General features: G+C 43.5%; 1 protein-coding gene across 1 annotated transcript in view; it reads right to left on the reverse strand.

Moving 5' to 3' along the window:
* The window catches only part of ADAM12 (ADAM metallopeptidase domain 12), a 178462-nt gene that overhangs the window by 21126 nt on the left and 142127 nt on the right, over nucleotides 1–15209 (reverse strand). Inside the window, exons 12-14 of the mRNA XM_050305343.1 lie at nucleotides 9794–9971; nucleotides 4695–4784; nucleotides 2782–2977 (exon numbers count right to left, since the gene is read on the reverse strand). Coding sequence (XP_050161300.1) covers nucleotides 2782–2977; nucleotides 4695–4784; nucleotides 9794–9971 — 464 coding nt within the window. The remainder of the gene's footprint in view (nucleotides 1–2781; nucleotides 2978–4694; nucleotides 4785–9793; nucleotides 9972–15209) is intronic.

Raw genomic sequence — 15209 nt, forward strand, 5'->3', positions numbered from 1 at the left:
TGATATTTTTGAATATGAAACAAAAAAGGTCACAAGCAATTCCTGAAAGTTGCTCCTTAAGGCTAAAAATGACATGAATTATGGTGAGAGAGACAACTGAGAAATATGAGTGTCCTGGGAGCAGACTGGAATTTCCTTGGTCTCTAAGAGGAATTTAAGGCTATTTTCAGAGACTCCTCCTCTCTTTCCCACCAAGCTTTCCATGCAGATAGGAAATAGCAAAAGATATTCCTCTGTTTGATTTGAATTTATCTGCTGAAAGCAACAAAAACAACCCCAAGGAAATGCAAGTACTTTTTTCTGGAAACAGGTTTCCCATTGCCCAGCCTAATGTAAACAAGCTCTGACAGTGTTCATCATTTTTCTTTAACTAGATCTAAAAATATTGAGATTGACATTTATCACTGAGCTTCTGGACATCTATAACCTGATGAATAAAGAAAGATATACGAAGGAAGACATTAATCAGGAATTCAATATACTGAATATTATTTTAGGGAAAGTTATTGCATTTTGTTCTGCATGGTTTTCTCCTACTGGGAAGAAGAAAATAAGAATATAATGAAATGAACTGTGATCTGTTTTTTCTTTATGGGATAGAATTTTGTTTTTAAAAAGCACAAAACTATTTCACTCTTACACAGGCAGTTGTTAAAGACAATTCTAATCAAATACAACAATCTGGTAAAAGGTTCCAAAGTATCTTTTTGATACAAAGTCCAGACACAGTATCTTGTGATGTCAAGTCTCTCTTTGTGCTGAAAACAAGGCTGGAAGGACTGGTGGTTTTTTTTTTGTTTTTTTAATCTGTACCATGATATTTTTCAACTGCATGACCCACCTACCCCTCTTCCTATTCAACCCCACATCTGCCAGTTCATACTTCAGCCAGGTGTGTGATAAAGCAATGGATATTCACATCCCTAGGCTTTAAATCCAGAATATTGGCATTATTATAAGTCTTCAAGGCCAGCTTGGATAGGGCTTGGATCAACCTGGTCTAGTAGAAGGCATCCCTGCCCACAGCAGGGGGTTGGAACTGGATAGTCTTTAAGGCCCTTTCCAACCCAACCCACTCTTTGATTCTATGATTATTTCTAATATATATTTCCAAGGACATTACTAGAATTAAGACTTTCTCTTCAGGTTTGGTCATGTCCCATCCTCCCTCTTCAAAATCCTTGGACATTCCCAAGACACAAAAAAAGGGTATTCCAGTAAAAGTCTGTTTGAACTCTGCTCTTAACAAAACATCTTTCTCATAAGCAGCCCTCCCATAGCCTTGACCACTGGAGACTCCGTGCAGAGGATTCAACAGTCCCAAGAAGGAAGACAAGGAAGAATTAGGAGAGCCCAGGGGGTTTGGAGGACTCAGCTCCCTGACCTGTAGATGGGTTTTTTCTCAGCCGCTGAAATTATTAACAGTCTGACCGAGTAATTTTCCATGGCCTGGGAAACTGGTTCAGGAGCAGATTTAGCTTTATACAAGAGAAAATGTCTCTGTATCCAGGGAATTAAATATCCCAGTCTGACTGAGGCTGGAGGCTGTAACTGTCCATGCCTGTATGAGCTCTCATTAACTCTGTGGTGCACCTGGGATACAGAGGAGGGGGTCAGATGCACCGTTTGTTCCAAGTGAAGAGTTTCATTTTGAGCTGGAACTCCCCCTGAGTATGTTCTTATGCCCACATGGTCAAGCTGACCTGCTGACCCTGTCAGTGGTGCTAGTTCTTGAGATGCTTTAATGCTCTTTTAAAGAGAAATTGTGAATGGTCCATGTCCCTGGGAAGATAAGAGATAAGTTCTTCAATAGACTTCTGAGGAGGGTTTTGACCAAGGAAACATCTGTGTGTCATTATATTGATAAGTTTTGGGACAGAGTTAAAGGCAGAGAGATACTGAATTGACAGAGGCTAAAGGAAAAGCTTGTTTAAAAGAAATAATTACATCTACCTCTAAGTAATGTTTCTCCTCAGGAGAGGTAAATGTGGTTTTCAAATTTGAGAGAGGGGGTCAAGCAGGATGCCAGAGGAGACATGAGCCGTCCACAGAAATGCAGGAGGCAACAGCAAGATGCTGAGTTAATACTTGCATTTCAGTGGAAGGGCCACAGGGCTTTACAGAAAGGGGAACAGTTTTCCTGGGATATGTGTTCAGGATAATTCAAGAACTCGTGTTATTAGATTTCTACACAAAGGAATTCAATTCCCATGGAAGGATAAAATCCCCTTCTACCTCACTGCATACCCTGCCAAAAGTGCTGTCAGGAGGCTGGTCTGCAGGTAACACCAGTAAATAAAAATGCACCCAATGATGCAAGAGTCTCATGCTAAAGTCAAATCCTGAGCCCTGGTTTGGGATGAAGGCAGACACATATGTTTTGCAGATGAGCTATTTAGAGCACAGGAGGAAGCTCACACGCCATCTGAAAAGGGATGTGATTTCAACCTGCCAAGAGCACTCAGCACTTTGTAGGGTGACATAAGGCCATATCAAAGTCAGTATAAAATGATTTGTCTAAGCTCACCTATCCATTTGCAGCGTGTTGCAGAATGAGCCTAGTTACTGTTGCTCTCTACCTCCTGCTGCAAGAAATGAACACGACAGCAAATCAAGGCTAAGATGAATCACAAAGTGATTCCCTCATTATTCAGTTCTCCATTTCAGGAGAGAATAGATACAGATTGGCGCTGCATAAAATCCCTCCAAATCACACGGTTTATTTTTTTTTCCCTCCCCCACCCAAGCCTATCTGCCACTCAGCTCTGCTCTCAGGCTCACCTTGGCCCCAGAGGGTGATGCACTGCTGCTCGTGGGTCTGGCAGATGCCGTTGTAGCAGTACCCGTCCACCCCGTGGCACGGGTGCCCGTCGTGCAGGTACACGTTGGCAGGGCACTGGGGGCTGGCTCCCGTGCAAAACTCCGGCAGATCACAGGAATTACTGGACTCTCTGCAAGAAATCCCCGCTGGTTTTAGCTGCAAAACAAACAACAGCTTTAACTGCTGTACACGCAACACGCGGGCAGCTCTTTCTGCTGGCCCCGCACCAGCTGACTGCGGATCACAGTGCAAGGGTGACACAGCTCTGATGGAAGACACTTATTTGACACATTTTGGGTAGGGTTTGGCAGGAAGGAGGGTCACACTGGAGTTGCAGCTGCAAACTTGGCAGAAGGTAAACCCAGCCCGGGTGTTTTCAGTGTGGCTCCTCCCGTCGGGCACAGAAACACTGTGATGATCTGCAGCACTGGCCAAAAGTCAGATCAGAGCCCTCTCCATCCCTGTGGCTGTAACAGCACTGCAGTGACCAGGGCAGCCAGCGGACCACAGAACACTTGTGCTGTGTTAGGGCTCATGAAGTCACCAGCCCACTTGACTGTGTATTCAGATGCCTGATGATTTCCTGGGCTGAAAGTTGGGCTGGATGATCTTGAAGATCCTTTCAACCTTAATGAGTTATATTTTCCCAAGGAAATGTTGCTGTCATGGGCATCAAGGTCTTTTTCCACTTCAACAGAGACTCCCTCTTCAACAGAGGAGGCAGAGGGGAGACCTCACTGCAGTTCCAAGTGCCTGGACAGGGGCAGAGGAGAGGCAGGACTGATCTCTCCTCTGTGGGAACCAGGGACAGGACCCCAGGGAATGGCTGGAGCTGTGTCAGGGCAGGCTCAGGTTGGATCTCAGGACAAGGCTCTTCCCCCAGAGGGTGGTTGGCACTGAACAGGCTCCCCAGGGCAGTGGGCACAGCCCCAAGGCTGCCAGAGCTCCAGGAGTGTTTGGATGATGCTCTCAGGCACATGGTGTGACTCTTGGGGATGGTCCAGTGCAGGGCTAAGGGCTGGACTGGATGATCCTTGTGGGTCCCTTTCAACTCAGCATATTCTGTGATTCTCTGAACATAATTACACAACAAGTCCATGTAACTGTTCCTACCCTGTCCCAATTTCCCTGAATAAGTAAATTCTTTTAGGAGCTGAAGGCACCTATTAGGCAACAGCGGAATGTTCCAGCCTGAACATTCACTTATCAACACCAGCCACAAAAGATAGGTGTGCTTTCGGAGCAGCCCTGAATTTTAATCACTCTCCCTTTGGTAAAAAACAAAGAGAAATGAAGATTGATTTTGCTAAAAAGCATTTGCTCACTGTGGTGAGCACTTGCTGCTCTGAGCTCTTAGGCAGATGGTTGCCACAGACACGATGGGAACTTGCTGAATGCTTTATTAGCCCATATGCAAGGCATGGTATGAGAATTCAAGCAGGTAAATGCCTGTGGCAAGTTGGCTTTTATTGTATTTTAAGAGACCACAAGAGCTGATGATCTGCTATTAAAAATACATATGCTGTTGATAGAATTAATATTTTAAGAGCCTTCCCCAAAAAGATGGTTCAGCATTTAATGACTGCTTGCCATGTAAGCATGAAAAAAATCAAAGCATGCAAAAGCTCATGAAAAAAAAAAGAGGTTTTGCATGAGCAAATGGCCATAAATAACACAGACATTTGAAAAGTCTGGTGATCTGCTCCTTTTTTTTAAAATTACTTACATGACATGCAAGTGTCACAATGCTTATCGATACCCACTTACTTGCTCTCCATCCCTGTTTACTGCTCTGCAGTTGGAAAATCATGGAATTCTGCCCACACCCCACAAGAAAAAAAAAAAGCAAAACAAAACATTTTCCAAGGTTCACCTGGCAGTCTTCACAGCAGAGTCCATGTGCACACACCGCTCCTGGTTTCAAGGTGCAGGTAGTGGCGTTGCAGCACCGGTTCGTGCATTCCTGGAGAAATTTAGAGGATAAATTTAGAGCAGACAACCCTCAGTCACAATGAGCCCTAAATCAAGAGGCTGCCTATAGCTCTGCCAAGAAAAGCCAGGCATGAAAATAATGAAATTCGATAATTTGATCCAAACAGGCTTGTCTGCCCTTCGATTCAACAAGCCCAGTAAGTGTAGTAAACCCAGAGAAGCCATTGAGGGAGGTGGGTTTATTCCAGCCATGGCTCTAATCCCAGATGTCACAAACAACTCAAGTACTCTGACACCAATCCTGATTCAGTGCTGGGGTGTTTTATTTCCACAGGAAGCAGTGGAACGATTCCACTGCCCCCAGAGAGGATCCAGGACCTGCATTACACTTCTTGAGCGTCACAATTACAGCTCTGTTTTGTGATAGCTGCTCTCTGGGGCTGCCACAGAGAAAGATGGTGACACTATTCCATGTAATCTCTTCTCAGGATACATCAGTAATAGTGCTTAGAGAAATGGAATGAGTATGAACTGCAGTCTCACTACCTGACACATCCCAATTTCACACTTAGGGATTAGATGGTGCCACGTGTGGGCTTTTGCAAACTTTATTCTCAGTAAAACGAGGTAATAAGGAGTTTCAGAAAATAATGGATTTGTTTTTCCAAGGTTATTCTCTCAAGCTGCGAGTTACATCAGCTGAGCTGGAATCTCATCTCTCTAACAGAAATAGCAGCAGATAAAATTGCTCTTCAGCTCTGTTAAGTCAGTTTGACTTAGCAAGGGATCACTAACAACACAGAGAACACAGGGAAAACAAGTGGGTTAGAGTGATGTTCACAGCCACTTGTCACTTCATTGGCTTCTGTAAAGCTTTCCAAGGGAAGGCAGGTCTAGCACTGCACTCAGGAGTGAAGAGCAAAATGGCTCTCAGCATTTCACTCTTTTCTTAGATAATATCTTCCTTAGATAATATCTTCTTTAGATAATATCTGCCCGGGTATACAAAGCTAACTGTGCTGCTCCCAAGCAGTGGGACAACTTCCTGCCCTTATTTTTGCTCATGCTAGAAGGCAGCAGAATATGGAAATATCGTTGTGGAGCTGCTGCATTTAAACACGTTTTACAAATTCTCCTTCAAAGCAGTGTGAGAAAAGCAGAGTGGGGGAAAGCAGTGTCAAGGCTCCTTTAGGTCCTTTGAAACAGTCCACTCCAATACCCCATCCTCTGCCCCTGCCCCAGCCATGGAAAGCAATCAGCATTCCAGAGGCAGACTGGGATAAAGACACAGCTCTCTGAGTGATGTTACAGCAGCCACTGAAATTTCCAATTGCTAACTCATTTATTACTCATTGGAGGGAATGAGCTTGGTAAATAGTTTTTGTGCCTGGGCTATCAAATTGTCAGGAACAGTTTTAACATAAACAGGCAAAAAAACAGGACAGGCCCACAAGACTTCTGGAGGAAAGGGATTTTTTTTAAGAAATGACTGTTGTGCTGTAGTTTATTACTGTTTGTTCTTATTGGGAAAAAACAGCAATGATGGGAGGGGATTTCTAGGTCTCCTGGCTCATCAGGGCAACTCAAACAGACTAATGCCAAAGTAATTGTAGCATCACCTAGGTGATGCCAGAGACTGTCCTGTAGACAGGACACCTTGTTTTCACTTTCTCTTTTCTAGGAACACAAGAGAGAAACCTGCTGGGACAGCCTATAACCCTTCTCTCCTTGTTTTCCCCTGGCAGCAGCCAACAGAAGATGGTTAAGGACAAGAAAGTGAGCAAACACATGAGACACAATTCCAATCTCCTGGCTTTCCCTTGGCTCCACAGGCATTTTTATCCCTTGTAACAGTCAGTGAAAAGGAATTTGCACACAGTCCCAGCCATGGGAGCAGCTCCTTCTGTTTGTTTGAAACCTGCCATTTTCTACCTTCATTTGCACAGTTCTTGTCGGGGGGAAATTGCTCCTCGCTCACCTCTTCCATTTTGGCTCATGATTTTATCAGTTTCTGTCACATCTTCCTTAATTTCCTTCTTTTCCAGCCACAGCCCTTTCGAAATTTTGAACCACCCTACTGCTTTTCTTTCAATCTTTTTCATTCTGCTTTATCCCCCCTGAGATCAGGGAGGGGCAGGGCAAACCTGCTCATGCAGTTCCAGGCCCAGCAGATTTATGGAGCTCTGCTGGTGCTTTGTTTTGTTTTCCTATTTCTCCCCTAGCACTTTCTAACAGCCTATTTACCTTTTAGACCACTCTGGAGCACTGAGCTGACATTTTCATGGGACTATTTATTGCAATATGAAGTCTTGTTCCTCTGTGGTCAGAGTCAGCTCTGAGTCCATCATCTTCTTGGTGATTTTTGGAACGTGCATCACTCCGCACCAAGTCCCATTTCTCATCTTAATGCCTGGTCCAGCTGTCTCAGAAGGTTTCTCTGCAGTCCTTCACAGCCAGATTTCATCTCTACCAGCCTAACTAATACCATCAGCAAATTCAGACTATTCTTCTTCCCAGGCTGTTTATGAAAATGCTGAATTGTGTAGTCCCCAGGGCACATCTCGTGGAAACATCGCAGTAGATCTCCTACCACTGTATAAAATGGATGATTTATGCCTGGCTGCACTTTGTGTCTTTTAAACCAGTTTTTGCCCATGCAATTTTCCCTCATCTTACAGCTGCTTAAGTCTCCTGAAAAGGCTTTGGTGGAAGCTTTGGTCTAAAACCTCTCTGAACTCCTAACAGTGTTGCAGCGACAGCACCATCCCTTTCCATCCACTTGCTAAGCCCTTCAGAGCACTGAGGAAAGTTTGTGAGACAAGATTTTGTCAGACAAGACTTCCTAAGACAAGATTTCCTGGCAGAAAAGCCACGTTGACTCACCCCTAGCATGTCACAGCTGTTTGGGCACTAGCTCTTAATTAAATTTGGAAGTAGTCTGTCTGACTTCTGAGTTACCAAACTGTAGTTCTCTGATCCCTTTTGCAGTTGGTTATAAAAGAAGCCACATTTTCATCTTTCAAGGACCAAGGATTTTTAATTCTCTTCTTTCTTTCCTCTTTCCACCTGTAATCTACACTAACCCTCCTTCCAAAGACACCATAGTACATCAGACATTTTTGGTCATATAATCCAAACTTATGCTAGAATCATAAAATCATAGAATGGTCTGAGTCTGAATAGACCAAGAAATCATCCAGTCCCACCCCCTGGCACATGGGCAGGGACACCTTCCACTAGCCCAGGTTGCTCCAAGCCCCATCCAACCATGCCTTGAACTCTTCCAGGGATGGGGCAGCCACAGCTTCTCTGGGCAACCTGTGCCAGGGCCTCCCCACCCTCACAGGGGGAGAATTTCTTCCTAATATCTTATCTAAATCATAGGATGGTCTGGGTTGGAAGAGAAGGAACCATCTAGTTCCAACCTCCTTGTCATGGACAGGAACAACTTCCACCAGCTATTCAGAATGATATTTAATTCTGCTCCCTGATAAAATACAACCAGTGCGTGTTATTGGACAGCTTTCCATGCAATAGAACACTGCAACACTATTGACAAAACTCAGCTGGTATAAATGACTGGGCAGTGAATTATTAACTAATCACACAGGTTTTCTGGAACCACTCAGATTATAGCAGTAAATCCCAAATAAATTTAATTGCACCCAAGCTGCAGTTTTCCAATACAATTAAAAAGGAAAAAAGATAGAAAGAGGAGGCAAATCAAGTCAGGGATTGCTGACATTAAGTGGCTTTGACTTGAAAAGGTATCACTAACATTCAAAAATGAAAACAAGAAAGATAACCGGGTTAGAAAGACATTTGCAAGCTGCTTGCACTCTATTGACTTTAAACAAGAAGATAAGCCTGCTTCCTCCAACCTTGTTACCCTCCAGAATGAGTGAACTGTCAGGAAATCCTTATGGCTCGTGTAAATCCAATACACTCCATAGACAGGATGCAGCAATATCTTGCTGTTTTAAGTGCCCTCATCTCTTTTGTCTGCAGACCTGTATTTATCACAGGAAACAAATCCCTCATGTGCTGATGCATTTAATTCAGATAATCAGAGGAGAGGTTCGACACGGCCAATGAGGAAGGGATGGGAAAGGGATAAGGATGGCAGCTCGGATATTATTTGACCCCCAGGTTTTGCCTCCCTCCTCCTGATCTGAGGAGGCCTCTGACACATTCACTAAACTAAATGGACTGATCTTTGAAGTAGCAGCAATCTGTTTGGGAGGCAGGGAAGGCTGTTTCTGTTAGTAAGGCCATTGACCAGTGGGAAAGAAAAATCTTATAGTGAAGGAAAGGTCTGGTGCCTAAAAGCTGAAGCTTCAATGAAAATATAAACAACCAGTATTAATGTTTATATTTACATAGTGTTATAAATAAGAGTAATGAGGCCCTGGCACAGGTTGCCCAGTGAAGCTGTGGCTGCCCCATCCCTGGAAGTGTCCAAGGCCAGGTTGGATGGTGACTGGAGCAACCTGAGATACTGGAAGGTGTCCCTGCCCATGACAGAGGGGCAAGAACTAGATGATCTTTCCAACATAAATACTATATGATTCCACAATTTCTATGGTTATATTGATATTAATATAAATATATGAGTGGCTTTTCATAGATGGAAAACCACCTTCATTTAACTGCATCGTATAGTGAGAAATTTGGGCACAATTTGGGCAGGAATTCTGTTCACAAATTTGAATTTAAATGATTAGCTAACACTTAAACAGATTTCTCTTGTTGGGAACATGATTGCCATGGCCAGTCTGTTGGACAAGCCATGAGAGGGTTTATTCTCTAAGGATGATTCAAAACACATTCTTAACTCAAGCCCTGCCTGAACTTCAGCAACTCGAATGCAAGTCAAGAGACACTCCCTGCACTTCTGAGGACTCTGAGCTTTAAGCTGATGAAACAGAAGCAGAGAAGGGGGAGTTCTGTTTGACACCAGGTTTAAACATGCCAGACCAACCCTCCACTGTTAGACCCTGCAGGTGGGAGGTGAGCAGTGACTCTCAGGTGGTGTCTCACCTCAGGCTCCCCGCAGTCGCACTCCTCTCCGTCTTCCACGTAGCCATTCCCACACTTCTGGCCACCAAAGGACTCCTTGACCTCAGGCAGGTTAAAAAGGCACATTCCCACTCCTTTTTCCAGGCTGTTTTCCAGGTCCTTTCTGCTGCAGCTACTGAATACCATGGGGAATGGGTAGCTGGAAGAAAAATACATGGAGACCAAATGTATTATTGGATGAAAACCCCTCTCTCCTGTCACACTGGTGACCTTTTGGCTCATCTGTGCACTAACCAGAAGACTGTGTTCACTTTTTATCACCCTTTAACACAAGATTGAGATATAGCAATTCACTGTAAACTGAGCCAACCCCATTTATAACAATTTCTGACTATGAGTAAGGGAATTTCCATCTTTATCACTTCAATTTGTAGCTGCTGTTAAGCACTGGAAGTGTTCACATTTGAAATTCCTTCTCCCTCTTTTGCATATGGAGTTATAATGAGCCTAAAGAAATGCTGGGCTTGCAAGTAGTATTCCTGCATTTCCAGAACTGCACAACATCTTAATCCTTCTTGGAAAATTCAGCCTCAAATGGCAAATTCATTCATCTTGCTCTACAGAATAGCAAAGTTCCTGTTCTTTTCAAGAAAAAAAAAGAAAGAAAGAAAGAAAGAAAAAAACTACTGTTACTTGATAAGAGCCTGCTCCTTCAAGTCATCAAAGTTGAGCTTGGGATCTGCATGATTAAAGCAAAGACAATTCTTATTCTAAATCAACATGACTGAAAATACCCACATTTTGAATTCCCACTGCTGAGTGAAGGATTGGGCCCTGCTGTGCAGGCACACGGTTGGCTCTGATTTCCTTTGCACAACACACAGACCATGGTAGCAAAATGATCCTGTGTGGTACAAATTCCACCAGATAATTGGGTTTTTTTCTTTTCTCTTGGAGAACTTAATTCCATCTCTACTAAAGAATGTTCGCAGTTTGACTCACAGGTACGAGGCAAAGTGACACCTGGGTCTGGCCACCAGGGTGGTGTCCTAGAGGCTGCTGTGCCCTCTCTGCACTGGGATGTCAAGGAATGATAGAATGGTTTGGGTTATTAAAGATCATCTCATTCCACCCCCTGCCATGGGCAGGGACACCTTCCACTAGCCCAGGTTGCTCCAAGCTCTGTCCAACCTGGCCTGGGACACTTCCAGGGATCCAGGGGCAGCCACAGCTTCTCTGGGCAACCTGTGCCAGGGCCTGCCCACCCTCCCAGCCAAGAATTCCTTCCTAATATCCAGTGTCCACATGGTTACACCAAATCTGTATCACAATCACATTGTAAAACATCACCTCCCCTAAGACTCGGTGCCTTCATCACTGGCAATGCCCGGTCCAGCAGTAATTCAACATTTTGGCAGTGCAGGAGCCAGCCTGGTAATTTTATTTTACTCACTTTACTCACTAAATGCTTTGTGTCACCCATGTGTTATTAGGACTATTATCTTTACAGACAAGCAAAGTAACAGATGGAAATTCTGCACTGCTGAACTTCAGACTTCGATTAATCTCCTGGTGTTTCTAATATCCTGAAACGAAAAGCTTGTTTTGGGGATGATGACTCCGGTAGGTATCAGAAAGGGATAATTTCTATTACAAAGTAAGAAATGTTTGACAACTCCAAATGCAATAGAGCTTCCTATGCTGGCATAAGGATGTTAATTAGGATCTTCTAGAAGGTTATTGTTACCTTACAGAAGAGAATTTAATTTTTGACTATTTAAAATTACCCCTTTTACAGTTCCTTTTGCAATAAAACAGCCAGCTCATTGGAAAAGAACATAAATATGATTCTGAAGAGGAAAATAATTTTCCTGTGTCGCTATAGGGCTTGTCAAGTTAAACTAAACAGTTTGGAGTTTCACTGACATATGACTTCAGGAAGTTAATAGGCATCTCCACTTAAAAAGCTGATTTCTGGAAAATATCAATGACTCAGCAAAATGTCAGAGTCTAAGATAAATAAAGAAATTTCAGAAGACCATGAGGTAGGAGCCAAGCTGTGAGCTCTGGGCCCTGAGGGAGAACGGGGAAGGTACTCAGAGTAATGGAACAGACAATAAAGGCATTTGGAAAACCTCTTACTGACCATTTCATATTGAGCAATAGGGGATGTTCTTAACAGGACACCACAAACTTCTATCCTACCCTTAGTTCGATCAGAAAGAAAGCTCAAAATCCTTTGTGAACAAGCAGATGGATGCACAGTCCTGAAAACACCAGAGAGAAACGAAGAAACCCAGACAGATCTGAGCGACAAATCCTGCTGAGAGCTTGATCAGACACGGCCCTCGTATCAAAGTGTGAATAAATGAGCACTGAAGCATCCAGGCAAGATCCTTCCCTTCAGTGACACAGAGTTACTTTGATATCCACTCAGGTGGCACATACACAGCTTACACGGGCTGAAATCCACGCAGGAACACCAATAATGCAGTTTTCCACGCGATGTCTCTCAGCCACACATGGAGGGTGAGAACAGCTCACCAGTCAGAACCATCACCATTCTGGGGCTGTTCCTTCGCCTCCGTGAATGCTCAGAATCATTTGCACGGATGTGAGATGTGTCTACCCATCAGCAGGAGGACAGAATCTTCACTCTGTACCAAGGGTGAAACAGTGTCATGGCTAATGAAGGAGCTTTGTGTTTTCCCCCAGAGGAACTTCAAGCTGTTTCCTATTTTGAACTCAGACATCCCATTCATCTTCTGGCTTTTCCTGCTCTTGACACTGATTTCCTCAGCTGACATCAGTGCAGCACATGTTACGTGATGACACTTTCTGAAAGTTCTTTGTCTTTACCAAGGAAGCTCAAAAGAAAGCCATAGAAACCCAGATATGAACGCAGCAAGTGGAAACAGAGCAACTGAAGGGCAACCTCACCATGTAAGAGAAGATCCCACATCAATTGATGCCAATTGGTACTTCATTGGAAACTCAATTGATCTTTAGTGCTGTGATATTCTGATACATAACCAATCTTTGGCTTTTTTGATTAAAAAAAATAAATCCCATATAACAGCCATAGCATTTGATTGTCGTGATTTCAGGCTACGTTTTGGCTGTCTTTGCAATTTTAAAGCTGTTTCATCAGGAGCATGAAATAAACCCCTGGCAGATGGGAAGGGAAGCCACAGACATCAGACATCAGGAGGATTAGGCACAATGTTTGAGTGAATCTGGGGCTCGTGAAAAATGACAAAGGAATGGTGAAATGTGAAAGAAACTCCTCCTCTGGACAAATGTAACAAGTTTCCTCACGCTACCCTGTCAAGAGGCTCCTGACCTCACCTGGAAAGAACTACCTTTGGGTAGGAAAAGGGGATGGGGACTCCACAGTAAAGTCAGTCCTTGACCTGCCTCCAAGATTTCAGTAACATGCTAAACAGGGATGATTGTGATTTTTGTGGTAGCTCAGACATCTATCTTCTTGGGAAACCCCTCAGCTACCAGCTCATAAACACCATTGGAGAAATTTCCAGAGGTAAAAAAAATTCATTAGCAACCTTTATACTCCACTATTCTTCACTCAAGACATTTTCTTTTACGGATCATTATTTTTTTCCTGCAGTTGGAAAGAGAAAGGAAATTTTAGTCCAACCTAATTCCTATTCTAAAATGCTGAATATCCCACACATTTATTACACTATTTGAATCTGTAGATTTAACACACTATGGATCATTTTGTCAAGCTGTTCTGGCTGTGGGTACAACTCTACAGAGCTCCAATTGTGCCCAGCATTACCATCAGTCTCTTCAGTGTTTTCACAGCAAGGAAAATCATTTCAGTCTTTCCAACCCTCTTGAATCCACAGAACTCCTCGGTGTCTCCTTGGTGCTTAAGAGAAATATGTAATCCCCAGCAACAAATATGCTACTTTTCAACAAAAGTAGCTTTGTCTGCTCCTGCAAACGGGACCTTCCCAGCAGTAAGAGGACCCCTGGTAACCAATTCCTTTGGTAACAGAGCCTGGTCTTGCCCCATTCATCTACATTTCAAGCACTCAAGCCATCCAAATGCCAGGTTCCTTTATGTAGTTTTGCATTTAGCCTGTGGTGGATGTTTTTTTCCATTAACTAAGTGAAGTGGCATCATCACTGTGTCAGGTCCCATTTAAGACCAGAGGATTCTTTGTATCAGCACCTCGTTGCCCGGTACAGGCTTTTTTTGGCATGAAGCATAAAAGCTCAGCTCCATCATCTCCATTTCAGAGGAATTCCCCTTCCTAAGGGGCTGAGTAACTAGAGAGTACAAGCACAGGAACAGAGTCACTGCCCCAGAAAATTACAGTCTGGAGAGATGAGGCAACCAAAACATTCAGGAGAAATGGAGGGGCTACTGATCCATGCAAGGCATCCCAGCAGATCAGAAGTGAAACTCCCTTGGTTCCTCCAAGCATCATCTACCTACACCTTTAGGTGTATAAACATTTAGCACCTTGGATCCACCTCCTCCATGTTCCTCCACCATAAAACACAACTTATTTCGCTGTCGCTCAAAAAACATCCCCGCAGAGCCAACACCATCACTGCTTCTGGCAATTCTCTGTGTGTTGCACAGGAGGAGAAACCACAGGTTCACCACACCTTGAAAACTAACATTCTGATTATTATGAGTATCGCTATCCAATCTCATGTTTCATTTCTTATTCAAGAGCTGGAGGATTTTTCTAAGGTAACTGCCTCGTTCTCTCAAAAATGTTGGTGTACACACACACACACACACAAAATGTATTTACATATCTATTTATAGGGTTAATTTATTCCAGTTCATCTCACAACCTGATTATTCAGCATTATGGCAATGTTTGTACAGAGCCTTTTACCAAAAGACCCTGAAGTGTTTTACAATTATTCACTCAATTAAAATGCACAAGAGCCCCAAAGAGCTCTATTAAGTACCACCAGGCCTCCCTCCCTGAGGAAATATGATAATTGGAGATTATATTAATTTTAAAAGGGACATTTTGATTTTCTGGATTACATACTTACAGAAAGAACTGTTGGCCAGCTAATTTCCAAAGAGGCATGAAACCAGGACTGGGCTTTGTCCAGAAGTCTTGAAAAATCAAACCTGAGGAGTCATATCTGGAAATAACTCAGCCATCAGCTGTGCTTTTTAGGAGCATGAAGGTGCACACAGACAAGAGGGGTGCTGAGTCCCAGTGCTCAGGGTCACAACTTCACTAATCAAACACCCGAATTTCCAACACCTTCCATGACAACACCTTGTCTGAACTGAACATCACAGTGACTCTGTGTCTGTCTCAACCCTGGGACCATTTGAGAGTCACAAATATGAATATTTACTCTCCTTAGTCCCCCAAATACTCGATTTTTGGCTGTACAGTGGCTCTCTTACCACTGGAGAGGAGGAGAG

The sequence above is a fragment of the Myiozetetes cayanensis genome, unplaced genomic scaffold, assembly GCF_022539395.1.
Source record: "Myiozetetes cayanensis isolate MyiCay16 unplaced genomic scaffold, myiCay2020 scf10, whole genome shotgun sequence".
In the NCBI taxonomy this organism is placed as follows: domain Eukaryota; kingdom Metazoa; phylum Chordata; class Aves; order Passeriformes; family Tyrannidae; genus Myiozetetes; species Myiozetetes cayanensis.